This window comes from Nymphalis io, chromosome 26, assembly GCF_905147045.1.
Source record: "Nymphalis io chromosome 26, ilAglIoxx1.1, whole genome shotgun sequence".
Lineage (NCBI taxonomy): Eukaryota > Metazoa > Arthropoda > Insecta > Lepidoptera > Nymphalidae > Nymphalis > Nymphalis io.
The window spans coordinates 3,836,576-3,864,424 of NC_065913.1; the positions used below are offsets into that span (position 1 = coordinate 3,836,576).

Sequence of the window (27,849 nt, forward strand, 5' to 3'; positions counted from 1 at the left end):
ATTTTTTGTATGTGTGTTTGTAATAGATAAACAAATAAACTACTAAACCGATTAAAAAAAAACTCCACCTACAGAAAGCTTCATTATCAGCGAGTAACGTAGGCTGTATTTTAATTTAAAAAAAAATAATTCTATGTGAATTGCAATAATGTAACCCAAGGTATCAAAAATTTCCCTATAAAATATCTACTAAGATGATAATTGTTCAACACGGACGAAATCGGGTTCGGGCCGCTAGTATTTAATAAACACAAATAAATTTAAAATTCCTTTTCATAAAGTAAATGAACTTACGTAAACGAAATATGACGAAATTGAAACCTGTTTAATTAAAGCAATTATAAAGATTGCGGGTCTACCTTATATATTACAGCAAGCTGGAAGTGACATCATGAAATCAATATAGTTATGTTCTATTGGCAATGGCGTTTGAATTCAAGGGTCGCCTTTTATATATAGTTAAGCAACATTTCAAAATGCCTAAAAAATTAATAATGTCAAGGAATCGCTCACCTTGTTTGACGGGTTAATATATATATAATTAATAATGTTTTACCTGATTGAATAGATTTTAACTCATTAGCTATATATATCTTTTTTCTTTTTTTTTATAGGATAGGAAGGCGGACGAGCATATGGGCCACCTGATGGTAAGTGGTCACCAACGCTCATAGACATTGGCATTGTAAGAAATGTTAACTTACATCACCAATGCGCCACCAACCTTGGGAACTAAGATGTTATGTCCCTTGTGCCTGTAATTACACTGGCTCACTCACCCTTTAAACCGGACACAACAATATCAAGTACTGCTGTTTTGCGGTAGAATATCTGATGAGTGGGTATATGTATTCTTATTGTGAATTAAAGTTCATATGTGTGGATATATAATATATATACATATGTTTGCAATATCAAGAACCGTTTATTAAATAGTGGTCAGTTACATTGTAAATATCCTAGAGCTTGCCTAAGAACTTTCATGTCAAGAGTAGCTTGTTCCACCGTGCTGCTCCTATTCAGTATGGTGGACACTCATACTTCAGAATGACATTCGATATATGCAGGTTTCCTCACGATATTATCCTTCACAGCCGAGGACATACATATAAAATCAGTAGATTTTATCGGAGTTCGAATCCGCAATATTAGATTTAGATTACTGGACCTTATCGGCTCATTATTTATAATTACTTCACAGACAAGTATCCTCTGATGCCATTTCGATGTATTTTGTTCTGAGGTCTATACAGCAATTCGGAAATAACTTCAAAGCCGTCAAACCTGTCACCATTAGCGGTATGTCATTGTTAATGAGCATCAGCGCACGACAACCACGGCAGCAGACGATTAAGAAATGTCTAATAATAAATGCCAAATAAATATCAAAGCTTTTCTTTTTTTAATATATAAATATTTTATGAATTTATAAGGCTGTAGAGTTCCTTTCGTCGGATCTTCTCTGGTCAGGGTATTTTCGGAACCGGTGGTAGTTTCTAATTTGACAATTACTTCAAAAGGATATTAACAATGCTCATTTTTTATGGATATTACTAATACTGCTAATTACATCTCCAATTAAGCGTATAGCTTGTGTTAGTGGGTACGACAATACGGGGACAGGATCGAAACTACGACTCTTACATCGCTAGTCCGAAAACCATTGCGCTATTGACGTATTATAAGATTTATTCAAATAAATTTGCTTTTACTAATATTTGACAATTAATAAGTAATTCTATGTGGAATGAAGTATTTTGATGTGGTTTGATTTGGTCCCGAGTTATGTTGGCTTGTGAAGGCGATATAACATGGTGTTAAGTCTTATAAATGTATTTTTCACTGTTTCTTTATGACGAATATATTCGTTGCTTGCGCACTTCAACAATATATGCTACGTAAGATAAGGACAAATTTAACTTATAAATAAATTGTGGACGAGCCGAAATGGTGGTCAAAACACCAATCTTTTCTCAATATTGCAGTTTCAAACCCTTGTTTTTGAATGCTACTTGTGTTTGCAATTCACCTGCAACACCTGCAATGCTTATGTCGGATGAATTTCTGACATATGTGTATCAACCAATCTGCATTGAAGCAGCATCGTGAGTAAACTCTAAACCTCTTCAAGCTGAATATTTACTTGGTGGTAGGGCTTTGTGCAAGCCCGTCTGGGTAGGTACCACCAACCCATAAAATTTTCTAAATATTTTTTTTGTGATGTTGTGTCAACTGTTGGTTGTTCTAGTAAAAATAATAAATAAATAAACCGTTAAGTGATATAAAGATAAATCCAAAGACGAGGCGAATAAACGATGTTTGTTATCTGTACGTTTGATGTTCTCCAGCCAATTATCTTGGGAAACGAAATTTCTGCACAAATGCCTTTCAACGGCGAAGAACGACTCAAAATTTTAACTTCCTATTATAGGTTTAATTATTAATATATAATATTAATTGAATATATGAATATTGTTTTATTTAAATACGTTATTTTATTTAATGAATATTTTTTTATTTTTAGTTTATTCAAGTTTTAAAATTAACACCCAAAGTCAAAGAGAAAACATGAGTTAATAATGATTTATATTAATAGAAGTTTTTTTAATGTATAATATAATTTTACATTAACAATTTAGCTAGCCGAGGAAACATTTATTATAGTATAATTGAAAAATGAACAAAACAAAATCATATTAACTAATTAGTATCACCGTTCTGATTGGCTCGCTTCTAATGTCACTCTTGCTACTGTCAAAGAGCCGACCAATCGAAACGCGAACGCCTTTTGCCACATCGCTGTGTTACTACTATTGATAATTTATATATTTTTTTTTTCAGAGAAAATGTTGTCACTGCCCTCGTGTGTTATTATTATATCCTAGTAAACATATTACCGAATTATCTATGTAATTTATATAATAAACAATCAACGCTGCCCTCAAAATTAAACAAAAAAAAAATAATACTTTAAGCTCTTGTAACAATTACATTAAATGTAAGTCTACCGATTCGCATTATAGATTCTATTGAGAAACACAGGAAATAAACTCTGTGGTATCAGAGTGTCTTGTGGCGATAGATTGTCTTTTCCCTTTGTTTGCTCAAGCTGATGAATGTAGTTCTTTATATAAAGCGGTATACAATTAATAAAAATAAGCGACATATCTCACTATATATGATCATCAGTCCTTAAACAGCATATAGAAAACTGCATCATAATATATCTTGACAAGTTGACTTGTGTAACATACGACCATTTTGAATAGACGTCCACTCTTAAACCTATATTCCTTAACAAGACACTTTGATGTTAAGTTTTTTTTAAATGGCAATACGCCTGTATTTATATCTTGGGATTGTAATTTCTAGGATAATATATTGTATCCAGGTTATTGTATATAAAAAAATGATGTCTTCTAAGATAAGTTTATAACATATATGTGCAATTTAAGTAAAAAGAGTAACAACTGATAAAAAGTGTATTTCGAACCGGAAGTTACAATCAATTTAAATTTAATTGATTTAGATTATATTCACGGCTGGATATGAAGCTACTAACGTCCTAACTTGCGTACTGAGATATGATTGGCAGAAAAAAACAATTTCTTTTACTTAATTGTCCCAATAGGGATAGATAACACAAACTCACAGCTGGACAGAGAACGCTGAACTCATTATCAAAGCCTTACCCAAATGTATACATTATATGGACAGATTCATTACAATTTTATTACATTCAGACACCATATAATTGATTTGAAAACTTTGGATCTATCTAGTCTTCTAAAACTGGTCTCATTATAGACTGGGATAATGGTTTTAAAGGAATTTAGTCTTTAATTCTAAAGGAATAAAGTTAATTCGACTCTTTTTTGTTTTGTAGGTTGTTTGTCGTCTCCTAACGGGACGTCACGGCCTAAAAGGGATGATAGTTGGATAGTACCAGTTTTTATAATCTGTATGTAATAGGAGTGAGAGGTGACTGCAAAAAGTATATACTACATGTAATTGGCCAACAAGTGATAACGGATTTGAATCTTTTTTCTATTTACTAAACATTATTTATAATTAAAGAACGTAATTCCTCTGTAGAACGTAACGAACGACATTATTTAAAAAAATACACAGATAAAACAAATCATACTATAGAGGACACATGTCAATAATAGATGATTAGTTTATTTGATGTTACCATTTATAAATAATATTTCTAACATAAAATGTTATATTATGAATAATAAAAATACAAACATGCCATTTTACAAGAATCGGTTCACATTTTGGGTCAAACGTGATACATAGTACGTAGAACTAGTTAATTACCAATATTCACCCATCAAACCGGAGCACAACAGTACCAAGTACTGCTGTTTCGGTAGAATATCTGATGAGTGGGTGGGTGGTACCTACCCAATCGAGCCTGCACAAAGCGTAGGGCACTAGTACGGGCCAGTATGTATGTACACCCTGCATATTTATGGCCTGAACAAAAATCAATAAATACTAATTTAATTAAATCTTCTAGCGATGAATGTATGGTTTTATAATAATACGATAAACCTAAATATTATAGTATTATTTTTTTCCTTATTAATAATTTATGTTCTTTGTGTTTTTTATTAATTTAACTCAGCCTTCAAACCGTAATAATACAGTATTGTTATTTGAATGTAGAATATGTTATAAATGGGCGGTACTTACATACTGAGTTATTAGAAATTATTTCTAACGTTCTTATAAAAATTGTAAAACGGTGTTTTGTTAAACACTGATGTTGTTCTTTCTTTCTTCTTTGATTTGACATTCGAAAGAAAAAGACAAAGTATTGTTTTACTTACCATCTCCTAAACAACATTTGTATCTTAAGCCGTCAGTCAAAGTTCAGCGCTCAGAAGTTCTTATTGAATATGCATTTGTAAAATAAAATTTATATTTTCATCTTAAAATGTTCTACGTTTAAAAATAGAATTCAGGAAACTTTATCTATTCACTTGTACCAACATAAAATGATTTATATTTAAATTTTATTATAACATGAAAAAAGTTATCTAACAAAAAGTTTTTATATACAAATACAAGTTGTATAAATGGAGACACGATCTCTGAATATTTAACGTCTGTATGTAATCCATTTCATTTCATAGACTAATAATATTGACAATAAAACAGAGCAAGTCGAGTCGAACTGGCGGATTGAAGGTTCCTTACCAAAATTTGGCTTTATTTCTTACAATTATTAAATCTCTGAAGTTTCTGGTCTGATGTAGTTTTTACGTTTAGCAACAGAATAATGCGTCTCATATTCCAGGATAGGTCATAGGATTAAGATATGACATAGCGTTCGTTCAGATAGACATATTACAAATTACATTATAAGTCTGAGCTTTCATCACAAATCACTCCGGTCGTTGGTGAAACCCGTATGAAAATCCGTTAGTTTTTGAGTTTATCGCGTTTAGATAGACATACTGGTGGTAAAGCTTTGCGCAAGCTCGTCTGGGTAGGTACCCATTCATCAGATATTCTACCGCAAAACAGCAGTACTTGGTATTGTTGTGTTTCGGTTTGAAGGGTGAGTGAGCCAGTGTAATAACAGGCACAAGGGACATAACATCTTAGTTCCCAAGGTTGGTGGCGCATTGGTGATGTAAGCGATGGTTAACATTTCTTACAATGCCAATGTCTATGGGCGTTGGTGGCCACTTACCATCAGGTGGCCCATATGCTCGTCCGCCTTCCTATTCTATATATAAAACGAAGCGGCGGGGATACTGTTTTATAATATGAAGTGATTATATATAATCCTTCATTGACCAATACCCATATTTGAGGTTTATTTAATCTGAGATTGATATGAGATACATATATTCAACTCCTAGGAATGGAACCCTAAAATGAATAAAATTTAACCATATTGGGATACAACACTTTACGTCGTATTCTTATAACTTCGTAGACTTAATATAACGTATCTTTTTATATCGCTCCGCGTGGGCGACACACAAATAAACATACTTTTGACAGCTTTAAGTGTTTTCGTATTCTGTTACACGACTGCTACGCAAACGAGGGTAATGCGTTTATATCTTTGAGTCGGAAGTTACTTAACTAAACTACTTTTACGTAGAATTTTCATAATTGTTGACAGTTTATTTTTTATTTATATATCTCTTATTTGCATCTCTTGATGAAACGACCTATGAAGAAATTTCGATAAATCATTCGACAAATTCCTGGGAAAGTGAAGGAATTATTTTCATGGATTACATGCCAAAAGAAAAGACAAACACAGGACCCTGTTACGAAAAAAAAGAACAGTCTTAATGTCCCACTGATTGTTCTTCTTAATGTCCCACTGCTGGGCTTAGGCCTCCTCTTCTTTGCGGAGAAGGTTTGTAGCTTATTTCAACACGCTGCGCCAATGCGGGTTGATACATATGTGGTAGAATTTCAGTGACACAGACAGATTAGACATATGCAGGTTTCCTCATGATGGTTTTCACTGCCGATCATGAGATGATTTATGAATACAAATCAAGCACATAAAAATTCATTGGTGCTTGCCATGTTTTAATACTTAGGTTTCAAATAAAATTTTCCGAGGCCCATTATAATAAACTACTTTCGCTCGCATATTATGGTGGGCGGGGAAGTGATAGATATACAAAAGTAGCCTATGTCCCTAGCTGTATATATATACAAGTAGCTTTTTTATATATAAAATAGGTAGACGGACGAGCATATGGGCCACCTGATGGTAAGTGGTCACCAACGCCCAAAGACATTGGCATTGTAAGAAAATTTAACCATCGCTTACATCGCTAATACGCCACCAGCCTTGGGAACTAAGATGTTATGTATCTTGTGCCTGTAGTTACACTCACCCTTCAAACCGGAACCGGAATACCAAGTACTGATGTTTTGCGGTAGAATATCTGATGAGGGTGGTACATACCCAGACGAGCTTGCACAAAGCCCCTACCACCAGTAAATGACTTATAACTTGAGACCAAATTTTATCAAATTCGGTTCAGAGTTAGCCGTGAAAACGTAACAGACAGACATATGTACTTCTGCATTAAAATTATTAGTAGAGATAAAAGATATTTAATACAACCTAGAATTGTGTTCCTTGATTCCTAAGCAAAGGGGGTTACGTCTAACCAAAAAAGTGCGAAGTTTTCGCTTTAGAGCAAAGAGTTGCTCTTGGATATTTAGTGTGCCAGATATTTGCGCGATAGCACTAATTAAGATATAACATACAAAAATCTTCATATGATTTAGCATCACGCTATGTTTTTTTTTATTTATTAATCTGACCAACTCTCTCTTGGCCGCTTTTTCAAACATCCGTAATAAAGGCTTCCACGTAGGCGTGTTACTGTTACTCTATAATGCTCGATGCTGCGCCCGCGCATCTATCGATCACGGTTAAGCAATGTATCACGATCGATCTTTAGATGGGTGATCGTTAGCGTATCTGGTACAGTTCCTATTGTTATGTAAGTGGGGTATTTACCATAGTTATTGAGTCTTAAGATTTAGTTGATACCTTCTGTAAATTAGAAGGTTTTTATTTATATGGTTTTTCTTGTAAACCTTTGATAAAGTGACCCTTTTAATAAGTGTTGTCAATCTGACAGTTATGCTAATATGACATTTGACGCTGCCAGTTCATAGCATTCCTTCGCAATCTAAGGTGCATTCGGTTTTGCGACAATCTTGTTCAAATGGTGGGTTTTGGATAATGTTCTGGTTCTTTTAAAGGTGGTTTTATTTTCTCCAAATGTATTCATTTTGGATTGTAAAATACACGCATGAAATTAATCTCGTATCTTTTATATGGATACTTTATATTTATAAATATTTTGAAAAATATCAAATGCAATACTAACAGTAGTCATATGACAAACAAGTTGATGTTTGTAGTTAGAGTGGAGGCCGCGGGCGGGGCACTAGTCAATATTTACGTATTGTATTCTCCCGCCTTGTTCATAGTTAAAGTTATCTTTCCTCATCATTGAACAAAGCGATATATATATATATATATATATATATATATATATATATATATATATATATATATATAATAATAATTGTACTATTATATATATATATATATATATATATATAATAATAATAATAATAATTGTACTATTTGTATATATATGGTACCACCCACTCATCAGATACATATATAAATTGAGTGGAATTTATTCGTTTGAGAATTGTTTTGATTTCGATATGTCAGACAAATCGTGAAGCCGATTGTTTGGTGTGACAGAAAACTTAAGGCTGATACAAAATATACGTCATAGCTATATATTATACTACTTTTCTTAAGTTAAGGGGGCAGGTGTTAGGTACAAGTAGTGCATGCCCTTTCTTGGAATTCAAGCTGGATTCATACCAAGAGTCATCAAAATCGTTTCAGCGGTTTAGCTGCGAACGCGTAACAGACAGAAAGAGTTACTTTCGCATATATTAATAAAGACTTTTACGCCCTTTTTGTTCTGTCTTAACTTAATTCAAATTCAAACCGATTTTTTTTTAATTTAATATTCGTTTGGAGACTAAAAGTAGTAAGTTTACGCACAGGAATATTGAAATGAAAAATATATTATTGTTGAAACGGCTTTAACTATACATGTTACTTAGGAAGAAAATGATCCGTCTTCCTCCTTCAAACTTCAAATTAATCATGAGAGAAAGAGAGAAAAAGCGTAGCTGTCATCAGTGGTCGGTGAGCCTAAAGAGTGTGACAATGACAATGGGCAAACCGGAGTCACCAAGCTATAATTGTTTGCGCACTGTGCCTCGTTCAATACTCGTGATGTGAATGATAATTAACGAAGCGTTATTATTGTTATTTTATTATAACTTATATACATACATATAATAATATTTGTATGTTATAAATTCTAATACAAATTAAATACTCTTACTTTCTCTACTATTGTCATATATTGAAAACTCGTCATGTTTCGATAATACAACGATACGATGCTGTCCATATCTTAATAAGCTAACGTATATGAAATCGAAATAATAATAAAAAATAATAAAATATAACATTGAACGATATACTAGTTACATTTTTTTAAACTCACTTTTATGCAAAAATACAGTAATCCATAAAGATCGTACTGCTGGGCTTTAAGCCTCTCGTTTTAAGAAGAATCTTATTTAACAGATTCTCATTCGCAACAGAAAGGTTTCCTTACGGTTTTACATACAAGTAAGAACGTGCTTATATTCATCGGTAACTAGGACAACGATTCGTAATCTTTGGTAAAGATTTACATTTTCTAACCACTGGCCATTTCGACTCAAAACAAAGACGAAAAGAGGTTTTATATGCACGAGTATGACTATTAAAAGAAGTGTTATTAAAGTACATAGAATACTTATGTACATGATTTCATATCCAATTGATTTTAAACAGTAATCGGACACAGTCATTGCTTCCCAATTTTCATTGTCACCTGTGGTCAATAGGAAAGGTTAAGGATGATTCATCATATCCTGGCTGATTCAGCCGTGGGAAACCGTTATTGTTTTAAAAACAGCTGTTAGACTGTCAATATTATATATAAAATATTCGATATTTGAACTCGACAATAACTGGTTTGAACCAGATTTAACTGTTTGTTATATTGTATATACTATAATAACTAGGTTCGATTTGACCCTAATGGTTGAAATTTATGACTAAAGAAAATAATTGCTATTGTGGTCCACTATATATATGTTTACACTGTGATTCCGCTCTCACTTTGACATCGGCCGTCTCTTTGATAAGTGCTGTCATTTTGACAACTGCTGTCACTTCGATATCAACCATCACTTTGACTACGTCCATCATTTTGAAAGCAGCTATCACTTTCACAATGGCTGCAAAGTTGGAAAGGAATTAAATTGCTTACGTCCAGAAACTGTAATTAGACATATACAGTTGTAATAATGTCCTCCAGATGGATTTCGGCCACGGCCGCCAATCTCAAGAGAGATTAGAACTACGCAGGAGATATTATAGTGCACAAGTGTGTGCGCAAACACGGGTGCGCTCTCTATTCCCTAACTCTCATAATCCGATGGGACGGCAATCCGACACGACCGGAAAGAGTTCAGGCGCAGGACTAACGGTTTTACGAGCTTTCCGAGGCACGGGAGTGAACACACTTCCAACTTCCAGATTCCGGAACTCTCCTCCTCTGGGTCTGCGGCCTTACATCAAGCCACTAGACCAACGAAGCAGTCGATAGTTGTAATTATATATTGATAGGTGGACTTCAGGGGATATATAAAAGAGTAATGAATATCTTGACGTTGGAATCAGTATTGGTTTCAATTTGATTCACAAGTACGTGTAATAACCAAATTGAATAAAGTATACATTACAATAACATTTAAAAAATATTGTATAAGTTACGCTTCGCAGTTTCGCAGTTTCGCTTTAAATTTTGGCTATTGACGTGGTAAGCGTGAATTTCACATTCTTGTAATGGACAAATTTTTCAAATTTGTGATTATAATTCATCTCGTGCTTTACGGTGAAGGAAAACATCGTGAGGAAACCTGCATGTGTCTAATTTCACTGAAATTCTGCCACATGTGTATTCCACCAACCCGCATTGGAGCAGCGTGGTGGAATACGCTCCAAACCTTCTCCTCAAAATGAGGAGAGGAGGCCTTTAGCCCAGCAGTGGGACATTCACAGGCTGTTTCGGTTCGGTTTCGGTAATGGACAAATAGTTGACACTGATGCCATTTATAAGTGCACAATGTAACATTTTGACGTCTGTTTCTTGCAGAAAGTTTAAAGAAAAAACATTTATGTATCTTACAATTTAACTTTAATATTTTATATACAAGTTCATTCCCATATACATGAATTACTCCAGTAAATCATAAAAAACAACATTCTAGAAGTTTCTAGAAACAATCGCGCTTAATACAAACGTAGGTTATAAAATACTGACATACGAGCGACTCGCCTGAACTAAAGCAACGTCGATTCAAACGAAGCATACGTATAATTTGATAATCTCGCCCGTCCACTTTTGATGTCATTGTTACATTTTGAACAACTTTGTTTCGGAGATATCTTATTTATCACACTTCGGTAAATAAAACCAGTTATATCTTTCATTTTGTTTCGAATAGTAAGGCACTTATTCTGATTTTTATTGTTACTTCATATATGTTACTTATAAATAAATTACATATTATAATATATAATGTTAATATAATTCTAAGCGAAGGAGTAGAGATAAACAAAACTTAGATTTTAATATTCCATGAAAGCCAATAGTCCTCCTTTATATATATATTTTTTATAGAATAGGAGGAATGTTAGGGGACATAACATCTTAGTTCCCAAGGTTGGTGGCACATTGGTGATATAAGCGATGGTTAACATTTCTTACAATGCCAATGTCTATAGGCGTTGGTGACCACTTACCATCAGGTGGCCCATATGCTCGTCCGCCTTCCTATGCAATAGAAAAAAAAAGATACACGTACAGCAGATATATAATATATACATATATGTCGTCTATAGCATTATTTAATTAAGTTCATTTTGTTCGTGACTTTGTAATGTCTAGGCGTATTAACGTTTACTTACTCATGGTAACGTATATATATCCGTCTACCTATAATATAAAAAATAAAAAATGTCAAAGTTTTTTATGTCTTTACTGATCTTGTGATTAAAAGTTATTATACATATAATTGACTGCCTCGTTGGTCTAGTGGCTTGATGTAAGGGTACCTCCGGGTCTGCGGGGACCTCCGGGTCAGCGTTCCTGCGAACGGAACGCAGACCCGGAGGTCCTGGGTTCAATTCCCAGGTCGGGCCAACAAAAAGTTACTGGGTTTTCCTGTCAGAAAATTCTCAGTAGCGGCCCGGAGTCTGGAAGTTGGAAGTATATACACTCTACAGCCATTGGTCTTGCGCCTGAACTCTTTCCGGTCGTGTCGGATTGCCGTCCACTCGGATTTAGGGAATAGAGAGTGCACCTGTGTTTGCACATACACTTGTGCACTATAATATCTCCTGCGTAGTTGGCTAATCTCACTTGAGATTGGCCGCAGTGGGCGAAATTGGTCTGAAGGATATTATTAGTATTATTATACATATAATTATATATATAATATTTTTCACATAAAATATCATAATATTTACGATAAAAACGACCACTATGATAAACATACGTACATACATATCACATATGTGAGTTTTATAAAATACATATTCAAATAACAAACGGTGTATTCAATATTTGTTTTGGTATGTAAATAATTACGCATGTTATCGCACTCACTCTAAGCCGTTTTTAGAACTGAGAGATGTTTAATCTTTATAATTATATGTCTATATTATCTATATTTGGTGGTAGGGCTTTGTGCAATCCGTGATACCACCCACGTATCAGATATTCTACCGCTGAACAGCAAGATACATTCTTACTTTTAGTTTATTATTATTAGTACTGTTTATTATTTAGTACTGTTTTTTAGTGTTTGTGTCCTGGTTTAATTGGGCAGTAAGCCAGTGTAACTATTTGTACAGGCGCAGTAATATCTTAGTTAACAAGGTTGTTGGCGCATTGGCGATGTAAGGGACGGTTATTATTTCTTAAGGCTCTAATGTGTATTGGCAATAGTGACCATTTACCATCATGGTAAGTGGTCACCATCACCACCACCACCATGGTCGCTCATTTGCCCGTCGGCCTAAATATTTCATTTAAAAAATCTTATCGGTATTGCATCCGTACTTATATGCTAATTTTATTAGACAAATAAATTTACTTTCACATTATTAGTAATATTAAGCATGTGAAGTACTTCAAAATTATATTTCCTGCTAGTTTGAAACAAGCCTTATCGCTAAAATATGTGAGAAATGAGAAATAAGTGTGAAACATTGAAACTGTTTGCAAGCTAGTTTGTAACTAGCTTTATCACTAAAATATAGGTAAATTATGTTTCCTGCAAGTTTGTAACTGGCCTTATCGTTGTAAATTTGTGCAGTTCGTTACCATGAGTAAGTAAACGTTAATATGCCTAGACATTACAAAGTCACGAACAAAATGAACTTAATTAAATAATGCTATAGACGACATATATGTATTATATATATATGACATATATATATATGATATATATATTATATATCTGCTGTACGTGTATCTTTTTTTTTCTTTCTTTTTTTGCCAATGCGTCACCAACTTTGGGAACTAAGATGTTTGTCCCTTGTGCCTGTAATCACACTCGCTCACTCACTCAAATCCGAACACAACAATACCAAGTACTACTGTTTTGCGGTAGAATATCTGATGAATGGGTGGTACCTACCCAGACGAGCTTGCACAAAGTCCTACGTTTATATTTCATTGGACTTCTAAACGGATAGAACGATTTTGATGAAACTTTTTGTGTTTAAGTTGGTTTAGATTTCCGGTAGGTGACGATGCAGCTATTAAATAAAATCGGAATAATCGCGGTTCGTTTTGTTTTACATGTTATTTATTTTACATAAATGAATCATTATTTCATAAGTACATATATTTTCAAATCTTATATCGACAGAGTCAAGATATTCTTTGGCAATGCATTCAAATCAATAATAAAATCTCTGAGTGATTTTCTAAGTGCTGTTAATAAGGCTTTTCTAAATAATTGTGTTTCCAACATTTTAAATTATTTGAAACTTCGAAATAGGCCAGTGTTTTACTTTTTACACAAATTTGTCTAGCTTTATATGTTTGCCTGATATTATTTTTAATATTTGTTTTCTCTTTCTTTTAAGGGCTATTTGCACGTGTGGAGGCGAGAGACTACGTTTTCCGACGACGAACTCAACGAACTGTTTAATAATATTGAAGATATTTACGCTTTTAACAAGTAAGTTTTGATTTATTTATTAGCATATAATACATTATTTTCAATCTGTCTTACGTTATTTATAAACGTTTTGTAAGAAATTAAACATTATATCTATAGCTTGGTGCAAAAACGGCGTAAGTTCTATACATCTTAATCAAATGTAACACATTTTGCCATAACTAAATCATTTAAAAAATAATAAATTCATTTGCGCTAAAACGGCATAACCTTAACATACTAATACACTAAAAAGTATATGTTATATAAAACGATCGCCATCTTTGTTTCTGTTATGATTACCAAAAGTAAGGGTTATTGATATTGGTCCTTTTAGCACTGAATAACAGATAGCGCGTGGTTTTGTCCGCGAAAAAAAGTTACTGCCTAAAAAGGATCGTATCTTGTTCAACCACTCTATTTCATGTGGCATCCGACACGTATGGGTTTCTCACGTGAAAACCTAATGGATTGTCTGTATTTAAGTCCACATTCTTACATAAATATTTGCAAGTTCTTTTTCTTAGTGTAATACAGCTACTAAGTAGACAGCATAATAAATATTAACCATCCCTTACATTGTTAATGCGCCACCAACTTTGGGATCTATGATTTTATCCCTTATGCCTATTACACTGGCTCACTCAGCCTTCTAACTGGATCACAATATTACTAATTACTGTTGTTAGGCGGTATATGTAATGAATGGGTGATATCTACCAAGACAGCCTTGAACAAAGCCCTATCACCAACCACCCACTACTCATACTCTACACATCCCAGTTCGGCATTTGAAAATCATCATTGAAAATAATTGAAAAATGATTTGCTGTAAAAAGTAGAAATAATTAGCTAATTGTTTGTTAAAATGTTGTAATTCAAATTACCTTCACACAAAACTATGTAAAATATTAATTTTCAGAATCGTAATCGTAGCGATAAAATATCACCCCCGACGAAAACTTTTGTCGAATATCTCGCGAGCTGTTTTACTTTTGACATATTGCAGGGGGACTATTCTTGAATCTTTTAATATGTGACATTGAGTTGTGGGATGGATTCAAAAAAAATGTTAAGCTGTGCCGTGGATAAATACATAGAATAGGAATTATAGAATAGGAAGGTGGACGAGCATATGGGCCACCTGATGGTAAGTGGTCATCAAACGCCCTTAGACATTGGCATTGTAAGAAATGTCAACCATCGCTTATAGCCAATGCGCCACCAACCTTGGGAACTAAGATTTTATGTCCCTTGTGCCTGTAATTACACTGGCTCACTCACCCTTCAAACCGGAACACAACAATATCAAGTATTGCTGTTTTGAGGTAGAATATCTGATGAGTGGATGGTACCTAACCAGACGAGCTTGCACAAAGCCCTACCACTAGTATAATACATTACCCTACCACCAGGATAAATACATTTGTTTAATATGCATTTGTATGTCGCGTTTACACATGTTTGATTAAAATAGTTTTCAGGTCATGCGATTCGGTGCTTTTAAAAATGGTCTGAATTGATTAAGTCAAATGAAGTTTGCAAATCGAACTCACTAAACTAAAATTATATATTAATCTATAAATAGTATTTTAAATTATATGAATTGTTATAAAAACAGCTTCACGGAAACTCGGAGTTCTGAACAAGGTGCGGCGCTTTTTCACGCCACAACAACTGTGCCTGCTGTACAAAACACAGGTACGGTCTTGCGTGGAATATTGCTCGCACCTTTGGGATGGCTCCGCTAAGTACCTACTTGAGGCCTTGGACCGGTTGCAGCGACGTGCCGTACGCATTATTGGCGACGTAAAGGTCACAAACACCCTTGAACCTTTACAATTGCGTCGTGAGATAGCAGCACTGAGCGCTTTCTATCGACTGTATCACGGCGAGTGCTCTGAGGAATTATTCTCTCTAATTCCCGCTTCCCCCTTCCTTCTTAAGTCCACGCGAGCTGGTTCTCGATGTCACCGCCTAACTGTGACATCAATTCCATCGCGAACAAAGAAATTTGGCAACTCCTTTCTTTGTCGCACTTCCAAAAAATGGAATTCCTTACCAGCTCACGTATTCCCCTCCTCTTACAACCCGGGTTCCTTCAAACGAGGCGTGAAGAGGCATCTTGCGGGCCGGCAAGGCGAAGGCGGCTAGTGCAGAACGTTTTTCCCGTCTGTACTGGCCGTCGTCGCGTTTGGACTCTACTACCACTTACCATCAGGTGGAGTAGAGTCATTTGCCCTCCCGGCGATATAAAAAAAAAAAAAAATTGTATGTATTTAAATAATAACTTAAATATTCTAAGCTAAAATAGCCTAACTCCGTATGTAATAAATATTTGGCTTAAATATTTCTAAATATTTCTAAATTTCTAAATATTGAATTTATAAGGAGGATTAATATGCATCCCATATAATGAAGATGAATTACGTATTTTATTTATTTCTTAAGGCACAGCGACAATGATTCAACATTTCACAATTCCGATTCTTTGCGTTAAAATATGTAATAACTAATAAGACGGTGTGTTTAAACTTCTACAATTTTATTTGCACTATCACTTCGAAAGTCCAAAATTTTCGACGATTTCATTAATATATTATTTTAATAATATTAAAATTATACGCAATTTCACCAAAGCGTGGTGGAATTATATATCGAACATAAAAATATCAAACTTTTTCCTTAGTCGGGATGAGGACTTTATTCAGCATTAGGACATTAAAAGGTCCACTAAGCTAACCTAACTTTCTAAGTTGACATGAAAGAGTCTACAAAAATAAATAGGTTTTAATATTAAAAGTAAAATAATCTTAATCCACCCCTGGCGACGAGGGTGTACGCCTATTAGGGTCGGCTCTGAATAGCGAAGGGTACGGTTATATTAAAGAAATTTGCTCGACTGTCCGTACGTTGAGCTGAGTAGGAAAATAATGTTATTATGCAAGACGTTTTGGGTAAAATAAGACTTATAATAAAAGCATATATAGATTATGTAACTCATACGAACGAGAATACAGCTCAGTAATCGTGTACTTAAGTAATCTTAAATTAATCTTTCATCTTTAGATGACCTAATTACCATTCTCTGTTTATGCTCTAGATAAGATAAAAATATCCTTAATATTACAAAATGTGTGTCATTAAAGTAACATCGTATAATAGTTAAAAATAATAATATTTTTTATAAAACAGGTTAATATCGTAGCGTCACACAACCCAAAATAATAACCAAGTATAATGATCATATAAAAGACAAAGCCTTTCGATTCCATTATTAACAAAAGCCTTCGTAGGTTCCATTCGTTTTGGAGTTATGGCCTAAACTTTTTGCCCATATAAACGAGCCCATTGTTCAAAGTTCCAACTTTACGATCTTTTCACTGCATACGTGCAAATTACGTGACTTTTTAAACAATTTAGACCTTTGTTCACACTTGACGTTTAAGTTTCCAAGGTCTTACAGTAATAAATCTTAAAGCTAGGCCTGTCGTTATGCTTCGGGTGAACATAACTTGACAAGCGCAGTAGACTTTATAGTGTTACAATATCACATGCACTTTCTATTCTACACTTACATAAGTGTAAATATAAACATCTTTGAACTTCCAAACTCCGGACATATATTGAGAATAAATTGATAATACTAATAATTGGTTTGCCTTTTAGTTATATCTTATTTTAGGCTGACCCACTAAAATAAGGTATAACTAAAATTGTAAGAAAACTGATCTTCTTTAGATCGTCCGGCTAGGTACCACCCATCATATATTCTATCGCCAAGCAGCAATGCTTAGTATTATTGTGTTCCATTAGTGAAACTATAGGCGCATAACAACCCAAGGTTGGTGTAGCAATGTCGATATAATGGATGGCTAATACTTCTAATAATGCTAAAATCTATGGGCGGCGGTGAGCACTTAACATCAGGTTGACAGTCCGCCTACTAAAAACAAAAAAATCTTCAATCGTTTCTCTTTTCCAGATCTTTATGTAGCGAGCTAAATACTTGCCAGCTAGACGCGACCTGCATAGCGCGATGCTTCGTCAACAATACCACTGGCTTCTCCGTGTATACTTCCTATTGCACTGGCTACCCGAGGACCATGGAGAGATTAGCAGCATTGGCATCTCGACCGCAGAGTGCTCGAGAGTTTAGAGAGAGACAGGTGGAGTTGAGACATCCACTGCCATTAGCATCCTACCTATTAAAACCTGTTCAGAGGATATTGAAATATCATTTGCTCTTACAGGTCAGTATTAGGCATATTATTCCAAACCTTAAGCCGATTGTATTAGATACCACGAGAAAAAAATATTGTAACACGTTTCAAATTTTTTAATCTTGTACTTGAGATAAGTCATTTTAAATATTAGCAATAAATGTCAGGAATGGTTTGTAGCACTCCCATCGGATAATTTTCTAATCTAATTATAATATTTGTATCCATAGGCTATTCTGTAAGAGTAAATTCCAAACTCACCTCAGAAATCGGTCGTCAAATGCCAGAAAGTATGAATTAATTTAACATGCTCAATCGTATTATCAAATTTTGTAGACCGAATTCTCATTTTTTCATATATCCTGTTAATACTTCTTATTATTGCTAATATTTTGATATACTAAATGCAATCTTAAGGTTAGTCTTAATTATATTTTACTCTATCAATACACAACTTCTCAATCTTCCCCAGAACGTAGTAAAGCAATGTGCATCTTGTGAGACGGAATACGCGTTGCTGAAGATGACGGGCATAGCTCACCACATCGACGATATGAAGAGACGACACGAGCATGCTGTAAGGGTTCAGGTGAGAAGAAAATCATATAATTAAGAGCAAATTAACCAAGAACCAAATATAAGTATATTTGGTTCTTGGTTAATTCTGTGATCTGGTTTTTGGGCTCAAATAAATTGAACCCAAAAACCAGATCACAGAAATACAAAATATGTATTGATATTTATGGTAGAGTAAATAACGAAAGTCAAGATGGGATAGTGGTTAGAAAGCGTGAATCTTAACCGATGATCGAGGGTAACCCGGGCAAGCACCACTGAATTTTCATGTGCTTAATTTGTGTTTATAATTCATCTCGTGCTTGACGGTGAAGGAAAACATCGTGAGGAAGCCTGCATGTGTCTAATGTCATTGAAATTATGCCACATGTGTATTCTACCAACCCGCATTGGAGCAGCGTGGTGGAATAAATTCCAAACCTACTCCTCAAAAAGGGAGAGGAGGCCTTAGTACAATTTGTAGTAAATACTAAGTCTAATTGATTTTATTTTTATATGTGCAGGAGATCCAGTCGCTTCTGTACGGATGGAATGGACCAGATCTGACGACTTACGGAGAGTTGTGTGCCGAAGGGACCTTTAGGTATTTCTACGTTTTATAATAATAATAAATGTTTATTTACAGATAAATATCCATATTATTAGTTACAAGCTTAAAAACTATATTAGTCGATATATTAACTATAATTTAGCATACATAAGGGATCTAAAACAACGAGTTGATACATGAAGTTGCCCCCAATGTTTAACAAATGGATTTTCAACTATATATTTTTTATCTGTTGATTTTAGCATGTTCTTTTATTTTGAAGATGATTGTTAGATTTTGAATTTCGAAATTGATTGAGGCTTTAATAAATAAGGCATTTTGATGGGTTTCTAGAGTGTTCGGCGCTAAGGCGATGCGACACGCCTTCCTCTTCGACAAAATGCTTCTCGTTACTAAGAACAGGGAAGATGGGATTCTCGCATATAAGTCCCATATTATGGTAAGTTTACACTTAATATGTTATCTAAGGGTAATCTTAAGTAAACAGTATAATACAATCAGTGTGGCACATGAAAACTTAATGGTACGGTTTTGTGCAAGCCCGTCTGGGTAGGCTGCACTCACCAGATATTCTACCGTCAGACAGCAATACTTAGTATTGTTGCGTTCCGGTTTGAAGGGTGAGTGAGCCAGTGTAACTACAGTCACAAGGGACAAATATCTTAGTTCCTAAAGTTGGTGACGCTTTGGTGATTTAAGAAATGCTTAATATTTCTTACGGCATTAATGTCTAAGGGCGATGTTGACCCCTTACCTTGGAGTGGGCCATAATACCGACCACCTATATTATACTGTCACAAGATATTTATTTTTAAAATTAACAAATTTTTCTCAAATAATCTCTAATTCTCTGGTTAGTATATGCTGCATGCATCTTTTCTCTTCAATAACAGTTATATGTTTAACTACGCTTAAATAATTAATTTTAATTCATAAAACATACCAATTATAACCAAAAGGTTACAATTCGGACTTACATATTACACGTTTCATTTTTCAGTGTAATAATATGATGTTGGTGGAATCTATCGCGGGGGCGCCGTTGTCCTTTCACGTCATACCCTGGGACGCGCCGCGGTCACAACTCACGCTGCAGGCGCGGTCGCCGAGACACAAGCGAGAATGGACCTTGTTGCTAAAGCGCGTAAGCTTATAATCCTTTAATCGTGTGTTATGCTGAATTGTTTTAATAATGAACTTTATTTCTTATGACGTTAGATTTATTATGCTTTGATGGGGTAAAGTTTTTTTTTTATTCAAGGTTATATTGGAAAACTACAATGCAGTTATTCCGTCTCATGCGAGGCAATTGGTGATGGAGTTGGGACAGAACAAAACTGACGGTGAGTTTATTTATTATAAAATAAGCGTACTTTAAAACACTGTTTCTGTATTAAAATTAAATAAATTGGCGTTTTATTGACGAGCCGGTTGGCGTGGTTGGTAGTTACTTGCCTTTCATGCCGAAGCTTGTGGGTTCGATTCCCAACCAGGACAGACATTTGTGTGCATGAACATGTCTGTTTGTCCTGAGTCTGGGTGTAATTATCTATATAAGTATGTATTTACAAAAGAAAAGTAGTATATGTAGTAGTATCAGTTGTCTGGTACATTGTTCCATAGTACAAGCTCTGCTTAGCTTGAGATTAGATGGCCGTGTGTGAATAATGTCCCGGGATATCCCGGACGGATTTTAAGAATAATAATAATATTTAAAGCATATTTGTTATTAATATTCATATTTATGTTATTATATCAATTAGCTTTGTTCAGGTTAGTCTGTTTGTCATCAATTATTCGAACGCCAACTCTTCTTATTATAAGCATGCTAAACGCATAAACATTTATATAAATTTGTGAATAAATAAGAATATGTTTTTAAACTACAATGTATTATTTTCTATTTCATTGCAGATGATATATTAGCAGAAAAATCTCATGGGCTCATCACTCAAGCTTCTATGCGAAAACAACTATCAGCGCCTGAATATCTAGAAAAACGAAAGCTAGAAAGAGAAAGAAGAAAATCTTTCGAAAACGGAATCAGGGGAAGACTTAAAAAAGCTAATAGAAAGTATACCATAAACAACGCGAGAGATGAAAGCCAGGAATGCGATTGTGTTCAATACTCAGCTGAAAAAGGAACAGATTATACTTGCGATAATTGTTACATCGATCTATGCTCGGATTGCGAAACAGAACTGGCTAAAGATAAAAATAAAGACGATAAGTGCTCCTGTAAAAAAGGCGCTAATGATATAAGTGAGAAATGTGCCGAATGTGACAGAGCTCTGCATTATATAGACGCTGGTAGTATAGAACAAATCGAAAGAAACAAATCGGGTTGCAAATGCTCAGACTTTAAATCATCTCAAGAGAGCTTTACAAAAGAACTTAATTGTTCTTTGAACAAAACCAGGAGCTATCATTCTTCTGACAATATTGCCAGCTACACTGAAAGTAAGAGTAAAGAAGATTTGACTGAAATTAATAATGCAGCCAATGTTAAAAATATTCAGAAAACTTGCTTAAAATGCGCTAAGATCAAAGAGAATATTCCAGTGACTGACTCAATAGGAACATTACATACTAGAAAATCTAGATGCAATGAAACAGAAAAACTCAGGACAGATACACTTAGATCTAAGTCTAAAGATGATCCGCAGAGGTCAAAATTGTCGAAAATAGGTACTTGGAGGAGAAAATCGGAACCTGGTCTACAAAATACAGCTTTAATCACAAAGAAAACAAATGAAAGTGATAGCGAAAGAACCGATAGCAAAGGGAGTGAAAAAATTGAATTTGAATGCCGAAATTGCGGATCTAATAAAATAACTAAGAAAATCAAAAGTAATGAAGGAACCATCATTTCTGATACTGAATTGGACAATAGAAAGAGAGGTACAACTAATATAACGAAACCGAATATCGAAATTAAAATGTACAATACTAAAAATATACCAAAGAAAATATCGAAGATTAAAAAAAATAGAGCGAAAGGGTTGCGACTCGGATCCGATACCACAACCCGGTTTTATACTGATTTTTCAACTGACGTCTCTACAGAGAATATATTGCACATATCTGAGTCAAATGACAGTCTCAACGTGGACAAGCCAAAGATTCAACCAACTTTAACTATCCCTGATAAAATAAGTAAAGATGAAGATATTGATGAAGAGACATACAAAAAATTGATAGAAAAAACTGACTCATTTAAAAAGAATGAATTAGAAAAGGTTAAGTACTTAAACAAACAGAAAGTTATAACAGAAGGGACTGAGATTGAAGACAAATCTCAAGGTGTTGCTGAATTGCAGGAAGAAGTTCAGGTTAGTTGCGAAGAAATCGAACAACCGTTAGAACAGATAATATCGCAATTATTGATGCAAAACAGAGAATTCCAAAAGTTACTTAAAAAACAACAACAAAGAAATACTGCTCAAAGAAGACATCAAAGACTATTAAAATCTCACTCGAATCCCGATCAAGTTATATTAGTCAAAAATGAACTAACAAAGTTAAAACCCAAGTACATCCGTCAAATGTCAGAAAATATCGAATTAAATATCAACGAACAAGATGATGCAGAACCAATTGTGCAAAGCGAAATCGATGATGCTTCTGATGAGGATCATATTTACGAAACTTTAAGAGTTGAGAACAGAGTTGACAACAGCTTACATAGTTTGTGTAATAAAAGTAAATTGATACAACATAATGTACACGTTTCTCGACCAAAACGCTTATCATCTCCGCAAAACTCTTTGGAATTAGTTAAAATCCGCGGACCGGAATCAGATTACGTTTACTTATCATTCGATCAAGTTAAACGTCATGAAAATTTAGAGGATGGTATATATGATGTTCCGGTTAAATCACCTGAAAAAGTAGCAAAAACTGAGGAAAATACTAATGATTATTACGTTACAATGGAAAATCAAGGGCCCGCAATGGCTAGTAACGATGAAAACATTTATGACAATCTCATAGAAGTCTGTCGCCGAAAAAAAGAAGTACCTAATTCACTACCCAGTGACTATTTACCAATGAGTCCAGACCAACAGAGTCCTAATACACCAGAAATATGGCTGAGCCGTCAAAAAGAACATTTTAACGTTTCTAGAGATAGAAAATCTGGTTCACTACCTAGAAGTTTTCAGGTAGTAACGAGCGGTCAAGACGACACTAATTTGACTACGTTTAAATGTAAACCAAACAGTAACAGCAAAACTTATTTGAACAGAGACGGAAAAGTCATGAGTGTAGACAGACCCTTTACAATCGCTTCAGATCAAAGCGAAATTAGCTACGATGATGTAGAAACCTATATGAGTGAAGGAGATATTTTAAAATTTAACAAAAATTCAAAATCTAAAGAAGATGATTACACACAAAACATCAGTCAATCCACTTTAGAATTGGAAGAAGAAATCGATAGATGTTACAAGAATAATTTTGAAAAAGTTGACTTAGATACAAATAAGAACGAAAATCCTTTAAATACGTCTCAACCTAATCTAAACGTATCCACCACGTCTTCTTGTGAAGCTTTGACAGTTGAGCAAAGTATAGAAAAAGCTAAGCTTGTAGAGGTTATACATCCAGAGCATAAAATATATAAGCCTACGAGTAATGTTCTATCATTGAAAAATGTCCTTAGTCGTTTTAAAAGTCGTACTCCGCCTAAGCATAATGATGACATTGAGATAAATGCTAATGAGCATACTTCAGACAACTCAAAGACTGATTTGAAAAGCCCTACAAGTGAAAAAAGATCAGCTCTAAACCCTCGGAGTTATTCGAAAAATCTATTACAAAGATTTAGAAGCATTATCGGAGATGAACAACCAGATGATAATCAAAATAAAGCAGAATCTACTAAAACTAAAAGTGAAGATTCCCATAATATATCAAAGAATGAAATAAAAGTTATAATCACATCAACTGACAACAGTCCCACTACTTCTACTATTATATACTCTATAAATACCGATGTGCTTAGCAGGAGTGTGTGTGATCATACAACTATGAGTGAAAGTCAAAAAGAGAAAAACAATTTGGATATGTTGTCACAAAGTTGTGAAAATATAAACCAAAAACCTAATTACCGTCCAAATTACGAGAAAAGCGTAAGCATGGTTACAAATGTTACGAGTTCATTGTCAAGCACACCATCACCCTCAAAATCAAATAATAGTTCGTACCAAAGTCTGAACAAATTGCCAGTATATATGCAAGGAAGTAAACACTTAGGCGCTAGAATAGCGCAATCAGATTATGTTGATCCGACGACTCTTATGAGTGAAAGGAATGCTCTCAAAAACGTCAATGTACTTATAAATAAAAACGCATTACGGCCAGATAGTCTTTTTTCTAATTCATCATTTGTAACTTCTTCTAGTGAAAGTACGTATCAAGAAAGTCAAAATAAAATAAGCACTTCTCAGAACACTTTTAATGAAAAAACATTGGCGTCAAAAGTAAATTCAGACGAGAGTTATTATGAAAAGTCATTTGAAAAAATTGAACAGTTAACAGATGTAGATATGTTTAGAGATTCCGCTGTGTATTCGGATCAAGAAGATATTGATGATGGGCCTATTGAATCAAAGAATAAAGTTTTAAATAAAGCTACGACTAGAGTTGAAAGTATTAAGCGTGAGTCGTCATTTAGAACAAAAAAGACTGTTGTAACCACAAATAATTCCGAGAAAAAATGCGTTAAATCAATAGTAACTACAACCAATAAAATAAATTATTCAGAAAGTAATCAAAATACAAGTAAGGTAGAAAAGGCTGATAATGTTGATAAAAGCGTAGTTAAAGTGAAAATAGCTCCTCCTGTGCCGGTTAAACCTAAAATGACCACTGTACCGACAGTTGCGGTTGTTCCCAGTAATACAATAATTACTAAGAATAATTTGAGTAAAGACCAATCATCGTCCTCTGAATCTGTTAATACACGGACTATTAAAAGAAATACCAATTACAAATCAACATTTGCAAGATCAGAATCTTCACCTGCTGCACCAAAAGAAAAAACAGATTTAGGCAATAAAATGATTAAATCTGATAGTCAAACAATAGAAACAAAAGAAGTAGTAGAAGATATAAATCCACAAGGAAATATAAAGCTTAAACGGTTAAGTTTCGAGAGAGCCAGTTTTGATTCAGCGACGAGAAAGACAAAAACTGTAATAGAAAACAAACGTACGTCTCTAGAACAACCATCAACATCAAAATCAGTTTTAGAAAGGCGATTGGAAATCGAACAAATGACGAAAAGTCACACAAGTAAACCGGCACAGAATAAAAAACCTGTACAATTACCGAAACCTAAATCAATTACGACCAAAGTGGCGTCATTTGAGCGAAGTGTCAGTGAAATAAGAAGTAAAGAGCGAAGTATTAACACGAATGTTGGGACTTTAAGGCCGAATATTCCTTCCAATAAAAATAGTGTTAGTGAACAAGCCCCGGATGTAATCGACAATGAATCAAAGGAGAGTTGGGTGAAACAAGTTGTCAATAAATTCCAATGAGCTTATCGAGTGATACGAGTGCATTTAAAAAAAATCCGTCTGATTTTTTACTCCAATTTTTGATACCCGCTTTCTGAAACTTAGTATTAAAATATTGTTAATTATTATAACATTGTAAATAGTGTTTGTTTTCTATCAAATCTCCACGAGCTTTGATATCTTGTGCCATAGACAAGATAAATATTTTGGCGGTATGCTGTCATCACCATGCACGAAATGTAATGAACTCGCACAATGTACATAAAGATTTGTTAATATGTTTATTTTGCTATGTATTTATCCAAAAGTGCCATCTTAAATATATAGAATAATTAGATAATCTATATGATTACAAAAATAACGTTTCTTGTGCAATCGAATATGCTAAAATTTTTAAAGTATTTATTTTTTAATATAAGTTTTTTTTTTAACTACTAACACCAAAAAGTAGAAAGGTTATTTTTTAGGTTATGATTTTTGCGATCTAAGATAAAATAAAAATAACATTATTTTTTTTTACATTCCGTATTTCAAATCTGTCTCTTGTAATTGATGAAATGATCAAGTTTTCAATTGATTTTGTTTTTTTTTGGCTTTCTAAGCCAAAAATAAACTTTTTTTTTATCTTTTTACTATTATTCAACGAAGCTAATTGAAATATTGTGATACCTTTTCGCAAAATATCACGTATTTTTTTAACAATGGAATTGATTCTATTTTTGAAATTTATAATAATGACGGTAGCATTGAAAATAAACATAATATTTATGTTAGCAATACTTTTTTTATTTAAATCGCATCTGAAGACAAGTATACTTAACTCGTTGAGACTGTTAGTTTATTAAGTATTATTTCTCATTTAATAACATGAGACTACTAATATTATTATAAAAAATAAATCTCAAAATATGCGATGCGTACTCTACTTAACTTCGATGTTTGTAAGCAATTTTAGTCATAAAACTTATTATACGGCCTGTATGAAAAATATAATCAATATTATATTTTGTAATATTTTACGAAAGGTATATCGTTTAAAAAACGGGTCTCCATTTTAACATGTCCACATAATATTTCTATGAAATAAATTTAGATCCAAGCTGTATAGCTAAGACCTTGGTCTATTATGACATCATTCATCATAGAAAATCACAAAAATCAACATTGCAATGTCTGTCAGTGAATGAATGATTATTTTACTTAAAGGAAAGTAATATTATGTGGATATGTAAACACACCTTATAAATATTCTATATAACCACGCCTTAAGTTCAAAATTAATGTGTTTTTGCGAATGTAAAAATATACTTTAACATAATATAATTTTACTCGACCTGTGAAAGTCCTACTGCTGGGCTAAGGCCTCTTCTCCCTTTTTGAGGAGAAGGCTTAGAGCTTATTCCACCACGCTGCTCCAATGCGGATTGGTGGAATATGCGGATTGGTCGATATAATTACAAAAATCAAATTACCATTCATTAATATTATATAATAAACTTGGCAGGCGTAATCGATATCGGCCATGTAAGTTTTACATAGGAAACATTAGTTAACAACGTTAAAAATCCTGTCGATAATGATCTTTCGTTTTTTTTTTAAATTAAATGTACTCTACAATCTATGATAAGGAATATTATTTATTCGCAAAGACAATAAAACATCGTACAATTGAAGTTGTGAACGAAAATAGCGCATAACGTAAAGTAACTAAGTATTTTTTATTATTAAGTATTATTAACGCATATTGCCCATATCGAAGTAGACTTTGATAATAATAAAATGATTTTCATAAAATTTACTTAGTTTTATTTAACGTCGATACTATTTTTTAAATATCACCATAGACATTTTTATTAATGCCACTGTTACTTACTGTTGTACTGTAAACTGTAAAGTTGTAAATTTCTTGTCTTAGAGATACAGACGCTTATTAAAATACTAGCTGTGCTCGCGGTTTTACCCGCGTGTATCTTAAAGAAATCACTAAGGGTAGACTTATAATATTTCAGTATATACAACATTTTTAGTTTTATTTTCGTGGGATATTCGTATTTATTGGTTTTCGCCGCACCTGGATCTA

The 27,849-nt window shown here is 33.7% G+C and overlaps 1 protein-coding gene across 1 annotated transcript in view; it reads left to right on the plus strand.

Moving 5' to 3' along the window:
- Window positions 1-26,354, plus strand: part of LOC126778413 (uncharacterized) — a 104,319-nt gene extending 77,965 nt beyond the window's left edge. The window contains exons 5-12 of the mRNA XM_050501912.1: window positions 13,823-13,917; window positions 17,882-18,149; window positions 18,592-18,708; window positions 19,199-19,278; window positions 19,579-19,684; window positions 20,246-20,389; window positions 20,507-20,588; window positions 21,160-26,354. Coding sequence (XP_050357869.1) covers window positions 13,823-13,917; window positions 17,882-18,149; window positions 18,592-18,708; window positions 19,199-19,278; window positions 19,579-19,684; window positions 20,246-20,389; window positions 20,507-20,588; window positions 21,160-25,790 — 5,523 coding nt within the window. The 3' untranslated portion in view covers window positions 25,791-26,354. The remainder of the gene's footprint in view (window positions 1-13,822; window positions 13,918-17,881; window positions 18,150-18,591; window positions 18,709-19,198; window positions 19,279-19,578; window positions 19,685-20,245; window positions 20,390-20,506; window positions 20,589-21,159) is intronic.
- Window positions 26,355-27,849: the final 1,495 nt, after the last annotated feature.